Genomic DNA, 19,924 nt, shown 5'->3' with positions numbered 1-19,924 from the left:
ACAGCCATTATGGAAAATAGTATGGAGGTCCCTCAAACAATTAAAAAATAGCAAAACCGGGCTTCCCTGGTGGCGCAGTGGTTGAGAGTCCGCCTGCCGATGCAGGGGCCACGGGTTCGTGCCCTGGTCCGGGAAGATCCCACATGCCGCGGAGCGGCTGGGCCCGTGAGCCATGGCCGCTGAGCCTGCGCGTCCGGAGGCTGTGCTCCGCAACAGGAGAGGCCACAACAGTGAGAGGCCCACATACCGCAAAAAAAAGAAAAAAAAAAAATAGCAATACCATATGATAGTACTTTTGGGTATATTTCCAAGGGAAATCTTACTTCTGGGTATATTTCCAAAGGAAATGAAATCAGTTTCTCAAAGAGATATCTGCGCTCCCATGTTCATTGCAGTGTTATTCACAATAGCTAAGACATGTAATCAACGTGAGTGTCCATTGACAGATGAATGGATAAACAAAGTATGCTGTGTGTATGTGTATACATACGTACGTACACATACAATGGAATATTATTCAGCCTTAGAAAGAAGGAAATCCTGTAATTTGTAACAATGTGGATGAACCTAAAAGACATCATGCTAAATGAAATAAGACAGGCACAGAAACACAGATACTACATGATCTTACTTATATGTGGAATCTAAAAACATCAAACTCACAGAAGCAGAGAGTAGAACAGTGGTTACAAGGGATGGGGAGGTGGGAGAAATGGGGAGATGTTGGTCAATGGGAACAAAGTTGCAGTTATGTAAGATGACTAAATCTAGAGATCTGGTGTACAGCATGCTGACTATAGTTTATGATACTATATTGAATGCAGGAAATTTGCTAAGAGTATATTTCAGGTGCTGTCATCATACACAAAAACTGAGAACTGTGTGAGGAGATAATATGTTAATTAGCTTGACTATAGTAATCACTTTACCATGTATGTATATACCAAGTCATCATGTTGTACACCTGAAATATATATATAATTTTTATTAAAAAATTAGAATATGGTCCCCTTCTAGTTTTCTCACTTTTCCCCCTTGCTTCATCCTTATTTCCTTCCCTTACTTCTCTTCTTTATGTCTATATTATCATTTGGTTTCTATACTTGTGATATGAAGCAAGAGTATAATTTTTAAAGTAAACCTTTCTACTGTTTTTAACTTTTTTTTGGCTTGTGAAGGAAGAATTTAATATTTTCTCAAAAGAGTTCTATTCTGCCTTGATATATTTTTTCTCACTATGAGTTTGTGACTCGTAAAAGAAAACTTATCTCTCTCCTATAGTATAAATAAGCTATGTTTGTGGTGTGTACATTTCTTTGTTCTTTTGGGGTTAAATGTAATTGTCAGAGGGGATAGTTTTCATGCTGGTAATTATTTTTTTCCTCGGTTCAGAATAATCCTTTGTAAACCCTGCTGCTGTATTTTAATATCTATGGTAGAGTGATTTGGCTGACCAAATTCTGTTTTTTTTTCTCTCCCTTTATTTGTTCTAGATTCATTTCATATTGCTCTTCAGTCGACAAGGGAAATTACGGCTGCAGAAATGGTACACTACTCTCCCTGACAAGGAAAGGAAAAAGATGACCCGGGAAATTGTTCAGATTATTCTCTCTCGTGGTCAGAGGACAAGCAGTTTTGTTGACTGGAAGGAGCTAAAACTTGTTTATAAAAGGTGTGAGTAACTTCATGAGAACTGAATTTCTTATTACTATTTGGTTTGTTGAGTCCCGAGCATTTTAGATTGCAACACCAGTTCTATCATTTACTGAAATCTTTGAAGGCTGGAGGCCAAACGTTTGTACCAGTAGACTAAATAGAAGAGAACTCTCATTTATTGAAAGGCTTTCCATATGCCAGGACGGATTCTAGATACTTAATTTATGTGTTGATAATGTACACATGCATTCAGGAAATTATGAGCATCTGTTATATTTCCAGCACTGTTCTAATGACTGTGCGTACGGTAGCAAACAAGACACAGAACATTCCTGCTCTCTTGGAACTTATTCGTCTGTTAAGCAAACAAAACAGTTTCAGTTAGTAACAAATGCTATAGAAAAAAGGTTAACATGATAGAGAGATGGGCAGCTCTTTATTATTCACGTTTGCAGATGAGGAAACTGAAGCTGCAGAGAGTTTAAGTAATTAGTCCCCAGTCACAGTAATTGAGTGGTAATCAGCAGAGCCAGGATTCAAATCCAGATTTTTCTGACTTTAAAGACTGTATATCCTCTCTTTACTGTACCTACTTGCCATGGCAAGACCATACTAGAAAGGGACCTCAATTTCTAGGTGAGGAAACTAAGGCCCTGAGAGGTAAAGTCATTTTGCTCATAAAGACCCAGATAACTGATGCCTAAACCAGGACCAGAACACAGCCGATCTGGCCCTGCATCCAACATCATACTGCAACTTTCAGAGGGAAAACACACATTAGAAAGGCTCTCACAAGGTGTGTTTATAAAACTGGAAGGGGAAAGACAGAGGTAACATCAAAGGCTGTATTCAATGGAGTAAATTACCAGGAAGTGCCTGGACCAAGCTTCTCTTGCTGGGCCCAAGGTCAAAACTTTTTGTACTAGCATCGTGGGAGACGTCAGCAAAGGCCCTTATAGTAATAAGCATCCCAGGGATAGAAAGACAGAGTCCCAGGAAATCCTTGCCGACAAAAGGCTTGTCCCTACTCTCTGCCTGGTTTCTACAACTTGGGGTTCAATTGTGATTTAAACCATTACCTGAAGAATAGGCTTCAGCAGTTCTCTCAACAGCTATCTATGACTACTGGGTAAACAACGCAGACTCAGTACCTGCCTTTGGGAAGCCATTGATTTAGTGGGGGAGAGACAGGCCATGAAATACGGAATGAAGAGCTCTGGATGCTCTGTGAGGGAGGCACAGGAATGCATAGCAGGGGCCTCCAGTGCAGTCAGAGAGGACAGAGATTTCCTGGAGGAAAGGACATCCAAGCTCCGAGCTACAGGAGAAGGAGGAGTGAGCCACATGTATGGGGTGAGGAGGGTATTAGGCAGAAGAAACACACATGATGGGGGGAGGACTTGATAAGCTGAGGATGGGAGGCACACTACAGTACAGTATGAAGTAAGACACACTATAGTACGGTACAGTATGAAGAGACACACTACAGTATGAAGTAAGAGGGTGGGCACGTGGGCCCCTGGGCCCCTTGGTCAGGGCTCTGGAGTTTAGAAAGGACAATTCACAATCCAGGGAGGGGCATGAACAGGCACCCTGATTACCATGGGTCAAAGGACTCTGTGTCCCCTGATCACAGCTCCTTAAGGTAAAGTTTTGAGGACCTTTCACATAATTAACAGAAATAACCCAATCCCCACCATATTTTTTATATATTCTATTTTACATTTGGGGAGGCTATTGGATATGATGAATAATGATTTCCCTCTTGGATGTGGACAGGAAGAATCCCTGGAGAGGAAGCGGTAACTGCATATTCATGGAAAAAACCATCTTCAGGTTGTGTAATGTGACATTATATTTTGTTATCTTCTTTTCTTTTCAAGGTATGCTAGTTTATATTTTTGCTGTGCAGTAGAAAATCAGGACAATGAGCTCTTGACACTAGAGACTGTGCATCGTTATGTGGAGTTGCTGGACAAATACTTTGGAAATGTAAGTGGTGTCCTGGTCTGTAGAATGAGTCCGTCTCCACCCCAGCTCCGACTTCAGTTCTGTCTGTTTTCACATTCCTTCTCTCTCTCAAGTCTAAAATATGAACTGCATTTGCGCCGAGAATCAGAATGCAACGCTTTCCCCCTTTCCTGTAATTCTTAGTAAATGGAAGATCCAGAGCTTTCCAGAGGCAGGTGGTGTGTGTATGTCCAGACCACAGCCACACTAGACACTAGAATTTAATTGTGAAGGATTCCTTGATATTTGGTCCTTTACTCCCCACTGACTGTCTTCTCTTTTCTGTTGTGCCTTTTTATCCTCTCTCTGGTTTCTTTTACTAAGCTCCAAGGTTCTTTAATATTATTTATACATAAGAAAAACAAACACCACCAGACAAACAAAACCAAAATCCTTTTCCTTCACATTGCTATTCAATCTCCATGCATTTACTGCCAAGCAGTACACTCTACGAGGTGCCCTGATCCCCAGAACACATTCACTCTGCGGCAGCTTAGGGCTTGGCTTCACCTTTACTCCTCCAAGGAAATCATAATGGTCAACACCAGTGATGCTGCTTTAATCTTCACCTGCCTAACCTCTCTGCAGCACTGGACCCTTGCTCAGTGCAATGCTTTCTTTAAATCCGCTCCTCTTTATTTTGCCCTGACACTGAGTTCTGCTAATTCTCATCCTGTGTTTTTGTTTTTTTGTTTTTTTGTGGTACGCGGGCCTCTCACTACTGCGGCCTCTCCCGCTGTGGAGCACAGGCTCCGGACGCGCAGGCTCAGCGGCCATGGCTCACGGGCCCAGCCGCTCCACGGCATGTGGGATCTTCCCGGACTGGGGCACGAACCTGTGTCCCCTGCCTCAGCAGGAGGACTGTCAACTACTGCGCCACCGGGGAAGCCCCATCCTGTGTTTTTGAAGGCCCCAACTTGGTCTCTTCCCCAGCTCCCTCCCTCCCCCTGCCCCCTAAATGCCCTCCTCCTCCTTCTTTCTTCTCTCCTGTGTGTCTACTAGACTCTGTCTCCTGGAAATCCATCACCAGATGACTCTTCTTCACTTTGCTGATGATGCTGTTCACTGGGCTTCTCACGCTCACCTCAGTCTTAACGTGACACGAGCTGAAAATTAGCTCCTGAAAACCTGTTCAGTCTTGTGCTTGAAATTATGACGTCCTAGGATCTCTCAACGCAGGACAGTGTTCCTTACATATTTCTCCACCCTTTACTTAAGTCTGCCTCTGTCTATTCAAATTGGACGAAAATTCATCTCCTTTCACTCTCACTAGTATAGTTTTACTTGGGATTACAGTTTTGCTTTTCCTTTAAACCTCATCTCTCCCCCTTTCTGCCTCTGGGCTCATCTCTGCTTGCCTTTCCTGGCCTGTTTGTTAGCATTGTCCTTCCAATGCACAGATCTCTGGTGACATTCGGTCACTCTCCTCCATCTTTAATGAATACAATTCAAATTTCTTAGCTTGGCATTTACTCATTGTAAACATTGGTCCCAGACCACTGCTCCAGCCTTCTCACTTCTCTGTCTTTTTATCCCTGACATATCCAGTGCTCCAGCAACATGGAGCAGCCTTGTATTATCCTCAGTTTGTACAGGATTTGCCTGACCACCAAATTGCGAGTATCTCGAGATCATGACCTGGGACTTATTTGTTCATTTTTTCAGCCCTTGGAACCAGCTCTGGGCCAGATTTTAGAGAATGTTCCAGAAATATTTTATCTAGTTCACCGTCTCAAGAAATGATTCAGTGGATTAGGAAAATGTTTTCTTCTCAGTAATACTCTCTTCCCTATTTCCTGGCTCACTGATGATTTTTTTTTTTTTTTTTTTTTGCGGTACGCGGGGCTCTCACTGTTGTGGCTTCTCCCATTGTGGAGCACAGGCTCCGGACGCGCAGGCTCAGCGGCCATGGCTCACGGGCCCAGCCACTTCGCGGCATGTGGGATCTTCCCGGACCAGGGCACGAACCCGTGTCCCCTGCATCGGCAGGTGGACTCTCAATCACTGAACCACCAGGGAAGCCCTCTGAAGTTTTTTATTAAATGCTGTTAAGAGAATTTGCTTTCCGAAGAGTTTTCTGTACTGTATTCTATATAATGGAATGAACAGCAGTTGCAGTATTGGTTAAGGTTTTGTCAGCTTTGTTGCAACAGTTTTCACAAGGATGAGTACCTGAAAGGTTTCTGAAATAATTTTCCCTCCCTCTCTTTGATTCTTCTTTTTTTTTTGTCTTTGTAAGTTATGTTGTAAGACCTAAATATTGCTTCAGAGATTTCAGTTTGTTGGTCAGCGTATAGAAATAATAAGACAGGGCTTCCCTGGTGGCGCAGTGGTTGAGAGTCCGCCTGCGGATGCAGGGGACGCGGGTTCGTGCCCCGGTCCGGGAGGATCCCACATGCCGCGGAGCGACTGGGCCCGTGAGCCATGGCCGCTGAGCCTGCGCGTCTGGAGCCTGTGCTCCGCAACGGGAGAGGCCACAGCAGTGAGAGGCTCGCGTACCGCCAAAAAAAAAAAAGACCATTTTTCTTTTGCTCTCTCCTGGTTCACCAAGTTTATTTTCATTTTTTTAAAGAGAGATTTGCAAATATATAGTGGCAAGTTTTCAAACCTGAGATTATTTAATTTTATGCTTTCATTTTTTCAGAGGAATTCTGACATTGCAGTACTTTCTTTTGAAATAAACCGCAGACTTAGCCTTTAGCAAAGCCCTGAAAGAGTTCTCCTGAGGCCCAGAGATTCCCATAGCCTGCCTTTCCCCCCTCATTTCCGCACTCTGGTTTGACCTGTTGTGTTTTCTTAGATTTATCCAACTGTGATCATGTGAATTGGGATTGAATTTTATCTCAATCTTATCTGACCAAATATCAGATATCTCAGAACACATTGCTTTCTCAAGAGAATCTGAATCAACTTCCCTAATTCTAAGCCCAGTTAAAGTGTCAGCAGAATCAGGATGCATTCCTATTTCTCTAATATTATTAATTTTTCATCCTGTTTTGGCATACCTTTAGAAGCTCTGTCTTTGTCATGGACCAAAATTTAATTCACTAAAAAAGTTCAGTGAATCTTTCATTAAGCTAAGAGCAGCTAAGAGCAGTTCAAGCCTCTGTGCCCAGTACATGTTCAGTTCTTATTAATTAACTGTGATGAGTAAGCCCAACAATACTGATTCTTATGACATTCTTATGACAATTCTCATCGTCTCAGGAATGATATATTTCTCTTTGGTTTCCTTTTCCTCTTGTGTTAATCCTGAAGGTTTCCTTGAATTTTGCCCTTATGTTATCCCAGGAAAAAACTCTGTACTGAGTTTCTCATAAGACTAGAAAATATTACCTTCCTATGACAGATAAATCAAAATCTCTGGCTACTAATTTATTTATTTATTTATTTTTAGCACTTTTCAATTCCCAGGAGATTTGCAAGGATTAACTAGTTAATCTTTCGGTCTTCAGTAAGTAGCATGGAGCCCAGTTTATAGAGGCTAAGAGGCAATAATGCCTCAGAGTCTCAGAGTAGGTAAGGGTCAGTTTGAGGACTTCGACACCTGCCATATTTTCCCATTACAGGCTGTTATGTGAGGTTTTACTGATGCCCCCGGATGGTGCAGAGGTTGCTGTGCTGGAGAGGTTCTGTCTTTTTTTTTGTTTGTTTTTTTGCAGTATGTGGGCCTCTCACTGCTGTGGCCTATCCCATTGCGGAGCACAGGCTCCAGACGCGCAGGCTCAGCGGCCATGGCTCACGGGGCCCAGCCGCTCTGCGGCATGTGGGCTCCTGGACCGGGGCACGAACCCGTGTCCCCTGCATTGGCAGGCAGACTGTCAGCCACTGCACCACCAGGGAAGCCTGAGAGCTTCTGTCTTGATTCAGGGAGTTTTCTTGTTGTCAGGGGAGGGGTGCTCTATGTCCTGCTGGATCCTGGTGTCAGCTGGCTTTCTCAACAAACCCATGATTGGACTCATCATAGATCTCTATTTCACAGATAAGAAAAATGATATTCAAAAAGTTGAATAGAAATATTTACTCTGCTAATGTCATGGGGGCTATTATGAGGATCAAAGACAGTATAATTAACAATACTTATAAACTGTCAATCGCTATGTAACTGTACTTTGCATTATTATTTTATGCATCCTTTTATGCATTTGCTGTACATAACTTGAACTTTTTGTACTTACTTTAGAACAGAATTCAGTAAGGGAAGGTCCTTCTTAAATTCTATCCAAAAAGATTTAGTTATTTAAATGCCAGAAATAATCTCACTACACCATGTATTATGCTATAACAGAAGTCCCTCAAGCCAAATTATAGTAAAATTGTAGTAAACACAAGGCTAGGAGATCAAAGGTAACATTAAATTACCACTGTTTTTTTCCTTTTATAAGCTTTCTTCCAGAATAGAGAGACATGAGAAAATGAGAAAAAATAAGGAAAGAGGCTCATGTGTTTATTAACACAGAAGCCATGTGCTTTTGCGTAATTAGATGGAGTGCAGTCATCTGAGCATCAAGGGTACATTTCTGATATACTGGGGCAGCGCCCTGAAGGTAGAAATAGAAGTAGTATTTGAGTAATTAGACAGTAGCTGAAGAAATCTACATTATGTCTCAGGTTCTGAGGTGTTTTCTCTTCTTACTCTCAGGTACAATAACCCCTCGGGGTTAGACTCAATAGCAAATAGAATAGTATTTTGAAGTTGCTGTATATGAATGACTTGCTTGTTTGTAACATTCTCTATTCGGCCAGTAGAACTTGTGTAGCCATTTCCCTTATGATCTGGAGATAGTAACTGTATAATCAAGGGGGGTGTGTGTGTGTGTGTGTGTGTGTGTGTGTGTGTGTGTGTGTGTGTATCTGGCTTTGCATATTACCTAACCTTATCCCTTATCCCTCCCCCTTGAAACTAGGTGCAGTAAATTAATTGCCCCGTGGCCATTGGCGAGCCCTACAGCCTTGGGGATGGCTTGCTGCTAGGAGAGTGGAGAGTGGGGTATGAGAAGTTCCCAGAGAACTTGCATTAGTATCTGTGAAGTTCACTTTGCAGGATTCTGGTTGCTCGTTTCTTCTCATGAGGTTCCTGTCTGTCCTGGATTCCTGGTCTACACCTGCCTTGAACTCTGGGGTTCCCCAGCTCTTGCTACTATAAATCCTGACTTCCCACCTCTTCAGATCTCTGGTAACTGCTTACTTCTTGTACCTTCTTTAATGTGCATGAATGTCTAATCTACTGTGCTTTCTTTCTGTTTATCTATATTGTTTAAAATTGCAAAATAATACATATTTTTACATATCCTTCTAGACATATACAGTTTTTTAAATAAAAAAATGGTATTGTATTATACATATTATTCTGCAACTTTCTTTTGTTCCCCTTACCAGTCTATCTTAGAGCTATTTCCATGTCTATCCATGGAAATCTACTTCATTCTTTCCAACTTTATGCATAGAATTCCCATGGTATATAATATGATACACAATAGGGGTAGACCATACTTTATTTAAGCAATTCCATTATGGCTGGATTTTTGAGTTGTTTCCAATTTTTATTATAAATGATGCTGCCATCATCCTTGTTATTAATATATATTATTATGCCCTGGTTTGGGTATAGCATAGGAATAAATTCCTTGCGGAATTATTGGCTCAAAGGATTTGTACATTTAAAACTGATGGACACTACAGTTTGAGCCTTCAAAATGCTTGTAAAATTTACAAATTCCACCAACAGTGAGTGCGAGTACCTATTTATCCATACGCTTAACCAGGAATGGATATTATCTCTTCTTAATAGTCAGATGGTCATTAATTCAATTTGCATTTTTCTGATTACTAGTGAGGCTGTATATATTATTAGGTGTGCATTGGCCTTTTCCATTTCTTGCCTTGTCTATTAATTGCTTCTTGACAGCCTTTCTTTGATTTTTTATGTTGTGGTGTTTGTCTCAGGGATTCGTGAGAAGCCTTTCTATATCATGGATACTATGCTTTCCTTTCTGTTATATATGTTGCAAATATTATTCCCAATCCATTGTTGTACTTTTAACCTGTACTCTGATCTCTCCCTTTTTGCCGGGGAAGCTCACTTCTAGTCTCATTCAAATTTCTGGAGTGAGTGTTCTAGAAATAAAAGGGTTTATAAGCTGAGAATATTTCCTTTTATGATGCCATCCTTTTTCTGATGGTTGTTCTCCAGAGGGAACCCTAAAGTTCTGGGGAAGTCCTGGATTATAGTATCATGTCCCAGTGAATAGACTCTTATTTTCAACTGGTTTTACACATATATGTGTGTGTATGTGTATGTGTGGAGAGAGAGAGAGAGAGAGAGAGAGAGAGAGAGAAAGAGACAGACCCTGTAGGGAGGGGGAAATTAGCTGTGTGTGTGTGTATACACACACACACAACACACACACACTTGTTGATTTGATGCTGTTTTCTAATGAATGAAGAGACCATGCCCTTTGCAGATTCATTAGATTAGTTCTTCTTAGGTGGCCATTTATCACAGTGGTTTTGTACTTATTTGTTCTTATGCTTCTAGATTCCGTTGGATCTGTCAATATAAACCATTTCCCTTGGAGGGTCTGCAAGTTTATTGACCTAAATCCTAAATATATGGAGCAAGTTGTTAAAATATTGACATCCATTGTATGTAAAGTCATAGGATTGTCGATCTGGGAAGCCATTCGTCCCCAGCATCATAAAAATAAGGCCTGTATGGTGGCCGACTCATTCATTTATCCTGAGAACATTTATTGCATCCTGCTACGTGCCAGGTTCCAGAGGTATATGGATGACTAAGACAATTTCTGTACCTGAGCTCACACTACAAGGGGAAGTGATTGATAAGTAAGCGTATACTTGGGCACACAAGATGTAAGAGAACACGAAGGAAGAGATGCAGAATCTCTATGTGAGAAAAGAGGATTTGGGGAATCATTGTGCTCATACCTTTTGAATTTGGCCTTGAAAAATGAGTCTGATTTTGCCAGCAGAATAAAGGAAAAGACATTTGGAACATTCCAGGAATTTCTGAAATGTGCAAAGGGTAAAGGCATGAAAGAACGGGGTGAGTTTGTGGAATGTGTAGCTTTAGCATGGTGTGGGTACCAGCACAGGAAGCCAGAGAGCTGGGCTGTAAAGATTCCTATATGCCATGCTGAGGAATCAAAACTGTCCTGAACAGAAGACCTCACCCAGGAAAGGACCCAGATCAGCATTTTAGCAAAGTGCTAGTGGTCATTGGCCTCACGTGGGTAGACACCACCTAGAAAGTCACTGCAGCACCCCAAGCGAGAGACGTTGCAGGCCTGAGTAGCGGCGAAAATGGACAAGAGGTTAGGGGTTTATTTACAAGATGGAATCCATAGAAATTGGTGATCAAATTTGAGAGGCATGAGATCAAGGGGGAGAGAGGAATGAGAGGGAGGGGAACTTAAGCTGAACTGTAGAATGAATTAGATTGAGCCACGAGATAGAGCTTGCAGCTACTAAGCAAAACAGGGACTAAAGGGAAAAGAATATGCTTGATTCAGTTTGGAATACGGGGATGTAGACTGAGGAATATCCAGGCAGAAATTTCTGGTTAGTGGATGAAAATATTGGATTAGCGCTGCAGAGAGAGATCAGGCCTAGATAAAGATCTCACTTCATTAAGCCACCTGCATGGAAGACCCAGCTGTAGAGCGTCAATGAGATCATCTAGGAGAATGTATGTGTTGCAAAGAGAAGAGGCTCTCTTGGGAAACACCAGTCTTTAGGAAGAACGTGGGTCCCTAGAATGTAAGCAACCTGCTGCAGAGATGTTTGTTTTGCCGATTGATGTGTCCCAAGCATTTTGTAAATACTTCTTAAATGAATGCACGTTTCGGGGTGGGAGATAAATCATCCAAGGAACCTGAGAAGGACCATCAGAGATGGAGGAGGAAAACGGGCACTGAGTGGTATTGCCAACATCAGGGCGTAAGCAAGAGCAGATTTTCAAGCAAGGGTTGGGTGAAGTGTATCAGATGCCGCTGAGCCATAAAGGTGGGAGAGGACTGAAAACTTTCAGTGAGCAGACCTTCCGTAAGGTATGGAAAGCGAGAGTTGAGGAATATGTGAGAAGGGAAACAGCCGGGATGGCGCCTGAGTGGCTGTCTGGTTGAAACATTGGAATTGAGCCTTATTTGCATTATGGGGAGTGGGCTTGCTACTTGCTACGTTTAACCAAATCTATCAGACTCTGCTTTGGTCTGTGACAGTGGTAGCGGTTCTCGACGTGTGGTCCCCACACCAGCATCATTAGCATCACCTGGGAACCCATGAGAAGTTCAAACTGTCGGGCTTTACCCAGACCTACTGAATGGGAAACTCCAGGGTAGGGCCCAGTAGTGTGTGTTTCAATGAGCTTTCTGGGTGATTGGGATATACTCTGTAGTTTGAGAAGCACCGGCCTGGGACATAATTTTGAGAAAAAATAACACAATTGAGCTCATTTGCCTCTGAAGAATGAGCTTCTGAGAGTTCTAAAGCTAGGAGCCAAATTTACAGACCAGAGGGCCGGAGCAACGAAGCACTGCCCTCGTGCCTGAAACGCAGTGGCGGCTCAGCTTTTATCTGTGCTGATGGAGAGGTGAGCTGGGCAGCTTCACTCCTGGACTGAGTTTCAAATTTCCCGTTGTGACATTAAACAGTATTATCTAAGGACATGCTCAGCTTTAATAGAATGTGGTTTTACTTTTATTCAGGGCCTGGATTTCCATAGTTCTACTTTTCTGGCTTTAAAACACCATCTGATATTTTTATCTTTGGTGTGCCACATGGGTGTCACTGTTGAAAAGCTTGAATCACTGGCCCATGTTTCCCCGATACTACTGCAAGTTTATCAAAATATTCATTTTTGTCTTACCAGGTCTGCGAGCTAGATATTATCTTTAATTTTGAAAAGGCTTATTTTATCCTGGATGAGTTTATAATCGGTGGAGAAATTCAGGAAACATCCAAGAAATCTGCTGTTAAAGCCATTGAGGATTCTGATATGTTACAGGAGGTCAGTACACAGTTTCTTATGCCCTGGGAAAAGATGATGGTGGTGCTGTGATGGCGATGGTGGTAGTGGTGATAGACTGACTGACACTTACTGGGTGTTTACTCTGTGCTGGGTACAGTTTTTATTTTTAAGGTAAATTCTTTATTTTTTAATTTTTATTTTATTTTTAAAATTTTCGGCTGCATTGGATCTTAGTTGCAGCATGCGGGATCTTTCGTTGTGGCACGTGCGCTCCAGAGCGCATGGGCTCTGTAGTTTGCAGCACGCGGGCTCTAGTTGAGACGCGCAGGCTCGGTAGTTGTGGCGCACAGGCTTAGTTGCCGCATGGCGTGTGGGATCTTAGTTCCTCGACCAGGGATCGAACCCGAGTCCCCTGCATTGGAAGGATTCTTTACCACTGGACCACCGGGGAAGTCCCAGGGTGCAGTTTCTAAGTAAGTTACATGTATTAACTTATTTAATTATCACAGCAACTCTAAGAGGTAGGTATATTGTTACCCTCATTTTAAAGATGAGTAAACTAAGACACAGAGAGGTTTAATGACTGCTCAACGTCACACAGCTAGTAAGCATGGAATAGAGATTTGAACCCAGGTAATTGGGCTCCAGAGTCTTTGCTCTTCATGTCTGAGCTTTTCAGTGAGGATACCACACTATCGAAAAGGGATTACATACTTGGTGCTATTCTTTTCAAGAATAATTTTATGGGAGGTATAAAAAGCCTTTCATTAAAATATCTGTGCTGCCCTGGGAAAGGAGAATAGCAATGCATCATTATTTTACTTGCCAGGGATACTAGAGCTTTATTATTGAAGATGGCGATCATCATATTAATTAAAATTTCCTACCTTCCTGGGAGGCTGTACGTGTGCTCTTATTTGCATAAATAAATTGGGAATTCTGTGGCTTGCTTGTCAAGGGATAAATGGGCCCTGCAGCAGCCATTTGGTCATGTTCCTGACTCTGTGATACTTATATAAAATACACTGGGGCTTTTCTTGTAGATACAGTCCAGATTTGCATTGTCCCTAATATCGGAACGTACCTACATTAACCCCTTCAGTCCTCCCGTGGGCACTGTGAGAAAGGGTGCTTCACCCCACTGAACTTGGCCTTCCCAAATGAGATGATCTGACCAGCCCCTGCTCAAACATGCCTTTGCGGACCTGGTTTCTACCCCAGCTCTGCCACCTCTAGGTTCTTCTTCTCACAGCATCATTGAATCTATCTTTCTATTTTCATGATAGCTGGTCAGAAGATTCCAGAGCATTATCGAGTGTCTTTTAAAAATTGGCATTAAAGCCATTCTTGCTGCTGTTTGGAAATAAGAGCCTGCTTCAGTGACTAAAACATTAGACATGACTTCCGAGCAACAGTTTTGGCACATCTTTGAGCTGATTACTAGCTCCTGCCCATCTAGGGAAGCAGTCCTCAGGTGAATGGATACCGAGAAGGATACAGGGTACCCCTGAGCCTCTGTGCTTGCCTGTTAGGAAGCTGATGCATTTATTTCTAGATGCGTTATCACCTCAAAAAAACGCATTTAAACTTTCTGATGTTCACTTGGCTGTCTCCAAATGACACAGGAAGGGAATTTTACAAGGTACTTGAGAAATCAGTGGTTTGGAAATTCTCCATTACCTTTCTTAAAATATGCCAGCGGGTTATTTATAATTCTATCCTCAGGGTCCTTCCTGTGGAATCACCTTATAGGAGAAACAGACATTGAACAGGGTCTTGGGCACTTCAGTAATTAAAGCTCCTTGAATTAGGGCCAAGATACACCTGGGTTATTTTGAATTTCCCCTCTGCAGGAAGTAGAATTTTAAAGGGCTTGCGGGTTATCTGGTGCTTCTAGTTCCATTTAAATCTGGGAAGCAGGTATTGCCTGCTATTTCAAGAGAGAGGCCTTTCACAATTAAACATTAATTGGTCATTCCCTGGTGTCCCTGGTGATTGAGTGGAAGGTCTTGATAGGTGGGTCTCAGGGGACCCTCCATTTAGCTGCCGTGTCCCCATAGTGAGCAGGCAGTATCATGACTGCGCTCTAAATCTTTCACTGAATTCACAACACCTGCCAAATAGAAACAGTGTTACCAGTGTTCTCTTGGGGTCTGGTACTTCAGCTAAGTCAATGAACATCTGGGGAGCTGGTTGAAAAATTGACTTTGTATATATGGTTTGCTTTGTGTATCTGGTCAGAGCGGTTGAGCATATGAATAGGCACAAGTAATATAATTGCATAAAGAGAAAAAACGATTGCTTTCTTTTTTCCCTGTCCTTTGGACCTGAGCATGTATTTGTATTGAATACAAACTTAGTTGCTTAAGTTTAAGGGAGGCCTTTGTAATATTGCTTTTACTTTTAGCACAACTGAAAATCTCAGAGTAGGCCCTGAACTCTTCCCTGACCTCTACCCAATAAAAGTTTTTTAGAATAAAAAAACTGTCTCTACATTTTTAGTAAGAAGATACGTAATCTTAAAGCCCTAAATGCTCAGAGCTTATTCTGAGTGTACCGGGGCTAGATGTTGATAATATGGAAAGAAAGGAACAGTTTAATTGGTTGGGGATGACTTTAAGAGGTACCTTATTTTGAAGGTACCTGTGGACAATGGTGCAAAAATGATTAGAAGGAAAAAGAAACTCTGAAATAAGGTAGTGATCCTTAAATACAGAGGTTGCAATTCTTGGGATCACCAGTGGGGGCGACAAACAGAAGATGTTCCGACCACAGAATAAGACAGCAAGTTAAGAAGGGAGGGTCAAATGGTACCTCATTAGATCAAGCAATAGGTTACCTCATATGTGTATGTGCGGATTCCTGAGAACCGGCTAGGTGCACCCCAATACTGTAACCCTTAAAAGCACAAACCATGTTAAACAGCTATTGCGTTATGGTTTAACCAGGTTAAACCGTAATGCAATAAAAACTCGTAGCATGCATAGTGCTGAAGGCACAAGAAACACTGCTGTGCTGGATAGATAACTGGGGTCCCAAGATACCCTAGTCCTCTTGTGAAAGGCTAGGGCAGACATCTTTAAGTTTGTGCCAGCCTCAAATGTCTGTTCCAACCTTTAAAGGGGCAAGCCCAAGAAAGTACCAACCTCATATGTCATTGGCTCATGTAACTCTACGTAACAGCACAGCTCAGAAAGGGCAGCCAGCGCAGTCTCAGGCAGATTGACTTATCCGGTGGTGTGAAGCAGTGCCAATAGCTAGAGACCAATGAACTGTGCCCCCGTGTCCCTTGCATCGGCAGGTGGACTCTCAACCACTGCACCACCAGGGAAGCCCTGATATTTGTAATTAAAAAAAAAAATTTGTAATCTACTCTCATTTTTTTCTCATTCTAAGTAAATTCATACCCAATTTTATATTTGTAATTTTGTATACTCTTTTAAATGGGCTAAAGTCTAGGTACCAAGAAATAGTCATGGGCCCCTGGCCAATGTGATACCCCTGCCAAGTTGACAGACATGGGCAGTATCTGTAAGAGGAGAGACAGGGCAGAGGTCTTAAGGTGTGGGCTTCTCTTGGCCAGTGCTCATCCAGGAGGTGTAAGAGCTTTATAAGAAAGTGTGGATAATGGACCACAAGTATTTTCAGCAGAGGAAGACTGGAGTTCAAAGTAGAGCTGGTGAACACAGTCAGAAAACCTGATTTCTAACCCTAGTATCTTCTGAGCAGTCTTGCTTAGCCATGATCTCGGTCTCTTTGGGCAACGCTGGTCGATGTCTTCCCTGGCAGGTGCACGTGAATCACATCTCCTGAGGTTCAAGCTTAAGAACAGGTTAAGCATTGCTGGTTGCGCTGTGACTTCCATGTAAGAGGTAGGGGTGTTACCAAAGGCTGGCCCCTTGAGCTCCCTGATTGATTCAACCCAGGGACCTTGTTACACAAACATATGTCTATAACAGGAGAGGGTAGAAGAGGAAGTCCATCCATCATGCATAATAAAGGGCTTGCATCATGACTGTAACTTTGAACTCTGCCTGTGGTTGTGAATCCATTTAAACATTTTTTTAAAGTACTGGGAAAAAATTAGGGCCTTGTGGCATGTTAGCAAACTTGGTAAGTTATGAGGAGGATGAAGAAACATAATTTATGTACTTTGGAGGAAAGCCTTTTCAAACTACATGAAAGAAATTCTTAAGAATTACGGTCTGTTTATCCCTTATGTCTTGGCAATAAGATGTTCTGTATCTGTAATGATACACATGTTATGTATGTATGTAACGATACATACGTTATACAAATTTCTCTAATACCTGTGTCTGGAGGTAGTCCTCATGGTTATTTTAGCAGGCACATTTTTCTGAAGTCAACAGTGATAGCTTCGCAGCTGTTGCTTTAGCATTTCTCTTATCAGACATTCCTTTTATGGTCAAGTTTAGCCATTTCTCTGTTGAAAGTTATTTAATTCCAGCCATATGGATGTGTATACAAATTATACTCAAACTTTGAACCACCTTTCTTGATTAGAATGCAAAGATTTATGACCATGTACACTTCAAAAACTTCTTTTCGGGAATTCCCTGGTGGTTCAGTGGTTAGGACTCTGGACTTTTACTGCTGTGGGCCTGGGTTCAATCCCTGGTCAGAGAACTAAGATCCCACAAGCTGTGTGGTGCAGCCAAAACAAAAACAAAAACAAAAACTTCTTTCTTCTAATGGCAAAATAAATGAGTAAGAGAATGAAGAATTTTCACAGTCTGCTAAAGGATGTGGTTTAAGGGAAAATTGCTCTTATATATGGTTCTCTTTCAGACAATGGAAGAATACATGAACAAGCCTACGTTTTAACCATGCATCTACTTGAAGACTCCAAGTGCTACATGTTGTGAACCTGTAAATAAGCAGTGCCTTGCATCCAGTTATTTGACAGAGCCTCTGGCACCATGCCAAAAATAACTTAAAAGGGATTTTTCTGTTAATTAGCAAGAATTATTGTTTAACATAATATATTTATCATTATTCATGTCTGTATTATACCGTATATGACTACTTGGATGTTAAAACAACTGCTTCATTGCTCAATAGGCTGAATGTTTGTTTGCAGTGTTTTAACTCCATGTCATATTTTTGAGCTAATTTAAATAAATTTATTGCAATGTGTTTTGTTGCATTTGGTCCTCTACTGACAGGGTGTCAACTATATTGTCATAATCCATGATTTTGAATGTAAAGTATATCTTATATCAATAATACTTTTTCTAAATGTTTAGCTTTTTAAATTGTATAATGATTCAAAATTATGTTAATAGTTCAGAGTTCATACATGATGTTAGACATTTTAAATACACTTAATACTGTAATTTCAGTCCAGATACAGTGTATCTGATTTTAATGTCCTGAATTCATTAATTTTTCAGGGCTGGAATTAAGGACAACAACCAAAGATAGTATAGGCCTTAAGTGTTTTTGATGCCTTGGAAGCTGCTATCTAGGCTGAGGTTTTAATTTTACCTTTTAATTGAATATAAGGGGCATTCTAATAAGGTTGTGTTTTGTACAAACTCTATGTATTTATTAAGGTTTTGAGACATCTGAAAAAGTGTCTATAACTTCCCTTACTATAAAAATAGTATAATAAAGATGAATAACAGTAGCAATAATACTTATTAATACTACTATTTTAATAATCTTCTATGTTACAAGCACCCTTAGTTGCTTGAGAGATTTTTGTTTCCAGTATGTTTTCATGTATATCTAATATATTTGAAGACATTGTCTATTAGGCTTACTTGGAGCATTTAATATTATTGCAACCTATATAGTAGGTGCCTTGCCTCCTTTTTCTTTCCTCATCTCCCAAAGAAAATATTTGCTGCTGACTGTTACTATTGTGACTATGTCGCATTCATGCTTCCTGGAAAGTTCTATATAACCAGGTGGTAGAAGTGATCAGACATTCTAGGGAAATAGCTTGTACTGTTCTGTCTGGTGCCCTGCTTTTGATGTCTTACCTGTGCATTTTCAATGTTAGTTTTGAGGTCAAATGTCATCATGTTGCAGTGGTTAGGGACCTTCTAGTATTCTTCCTAAGAGAAGAGTGTGCTTGCTGTTGGGGAATCCAACATGAGGGGAAAATGTCCTCTTTGATTCATCGTGCCGGACATATTTAGGGAAAGATGGCAAGACAAGAGTGGAAGAACATGAGGAAAAATTGACCAACTCCAAAATATAACCATTATTAAAAGGAAAAACTTCAGGTTAGTATATGAAGTAATTATGGGGCTTTTAATATCTAATATTTCCTCAGATTAATCATGTATTTACAATTAGGGCATCAGGTTGAAGTTTGTCATTTTTATCACTTTGTTTACTTTAGATCTTTGATTTTGTGCTTTAGACTTTTTTTTTTAATATGGCAGAACTCTTTATTTTAAAAAACATTGTATAAAGATAAACTTTATGTAAATTGATGTAAGTTTTTCTGGTTCTTTTGAAGCTCTCCACCATTTTTGGATGAAGGTATTGATTGAATCTCATTCAAATGTACTCCACATATTCTGGGGAATTCCATACTAGACACTGTCTAGTTATAGCGGGGGCTCCTCAGACTTTATGTCAGCAGCGCACATATGGTGTGAACATAACGATATGGCACTCTGGGGTAAATTTGAGGGATGTGGGGGACATCTTACATGGACTTTGGTGAAAATAATCATTATGTTTTCTTTATGTCATATAATTGTCATTATGTTTTCTTTATATCATATAATTGTAATAAAACCACCAAGGGAAAGGAAAGATAATAAATATTAAACTTGTATAAAAACTTGCAAATAAAATTTTTTCAAGTTTTTTATTGAGGAACTTCAGCGTGTTTTTATGAATATAATTTTTTTAAATCAGATTTTATGCTTGAAATTGCTATCCATAATTCTTGTTGACGTCCTTCTAATATAACCTCTTCATTTTTTTAGTTTTTTATTGAGGAACTTGAGCATGTTTTTATGAATATATATATATTTTTTAAATCAGATTTTATGCTTGAAATTGCTACCCATAATTCTTGGTGAAGTCCTTCTAATATAACCTGTTCATTTTCTAGACAATTACCTATCAAGGTGGAACTTCATAAGCAGGTGACAGCAAATGAGAGAAGAGAATTTATTGTTTTGCTCCTATTGGCTTTTTTCTCACCATTCACCCACATTTTGATAATCTGATCTCTTTACATGTAGTTAATGACTCAACCACCCTTTAAATCTACTAACTCCT

The 19,924-nt window shown here is 40.8% G+C and overlaps 1 protein-coding gene across 4 annotated transcripts in view; it reads left to right on the top strand.

Annotated features, from left to right (window-relative positions):
• The window catches only part of AP1S3 (adaptor related protein complex 1 subunit sigma 3), a 56,005-nt gene extending 36,489 nt beyond the window's left edge, over window positions 1-19,516 (top strand). For all 4 annotated transcript variants that reach the window (XM_004262647.3, XM_049711920.1, XM_033426665.1 and 1 more), the window contains exons 2-5: window positions 1,494-1,672; window positions 3,540-3,648; window positions 12,557-12,694; window positions 17,465-19,516. In XM_004262647.3, coding sequence (XP_004262695.1) covers window positions 1,494-1,672; window positions 3,540-3,648; window positions 12,557-12,694; window positions 17,465-17,500 — 462 coding nt within the window. In that variant the 3' untranslated portion in view covers window positions 17,501-19,516. The remainder of the gene's footprint in view (window positions 1-1,493; window positions 1,673-3,539; window positions 3,649-12,556; window positions 12,695-17,464) is intronic.
• Window positions 19,517-19,924: the final 408 nt, after the last annotated feature.

This window comes from Orcinus orca, chromosome 7 (assembly GCF_937001465.1).
Source record: "Orcinus orca chromosome 7, mOrcOrc1.1, whole genome shotgun sequence".
Lineage (NCBI taxonomy): Eukaryota > Metazoa > Chordata > Mammalia > Artiodactyla > Delphinidae > Orcinus > Orcinus orca.
The sequence above is the reverse complement of the archived record's forward strand: the minus strand, read 5'-3'. Positions and strand labels throughout refer to the sequence as shown.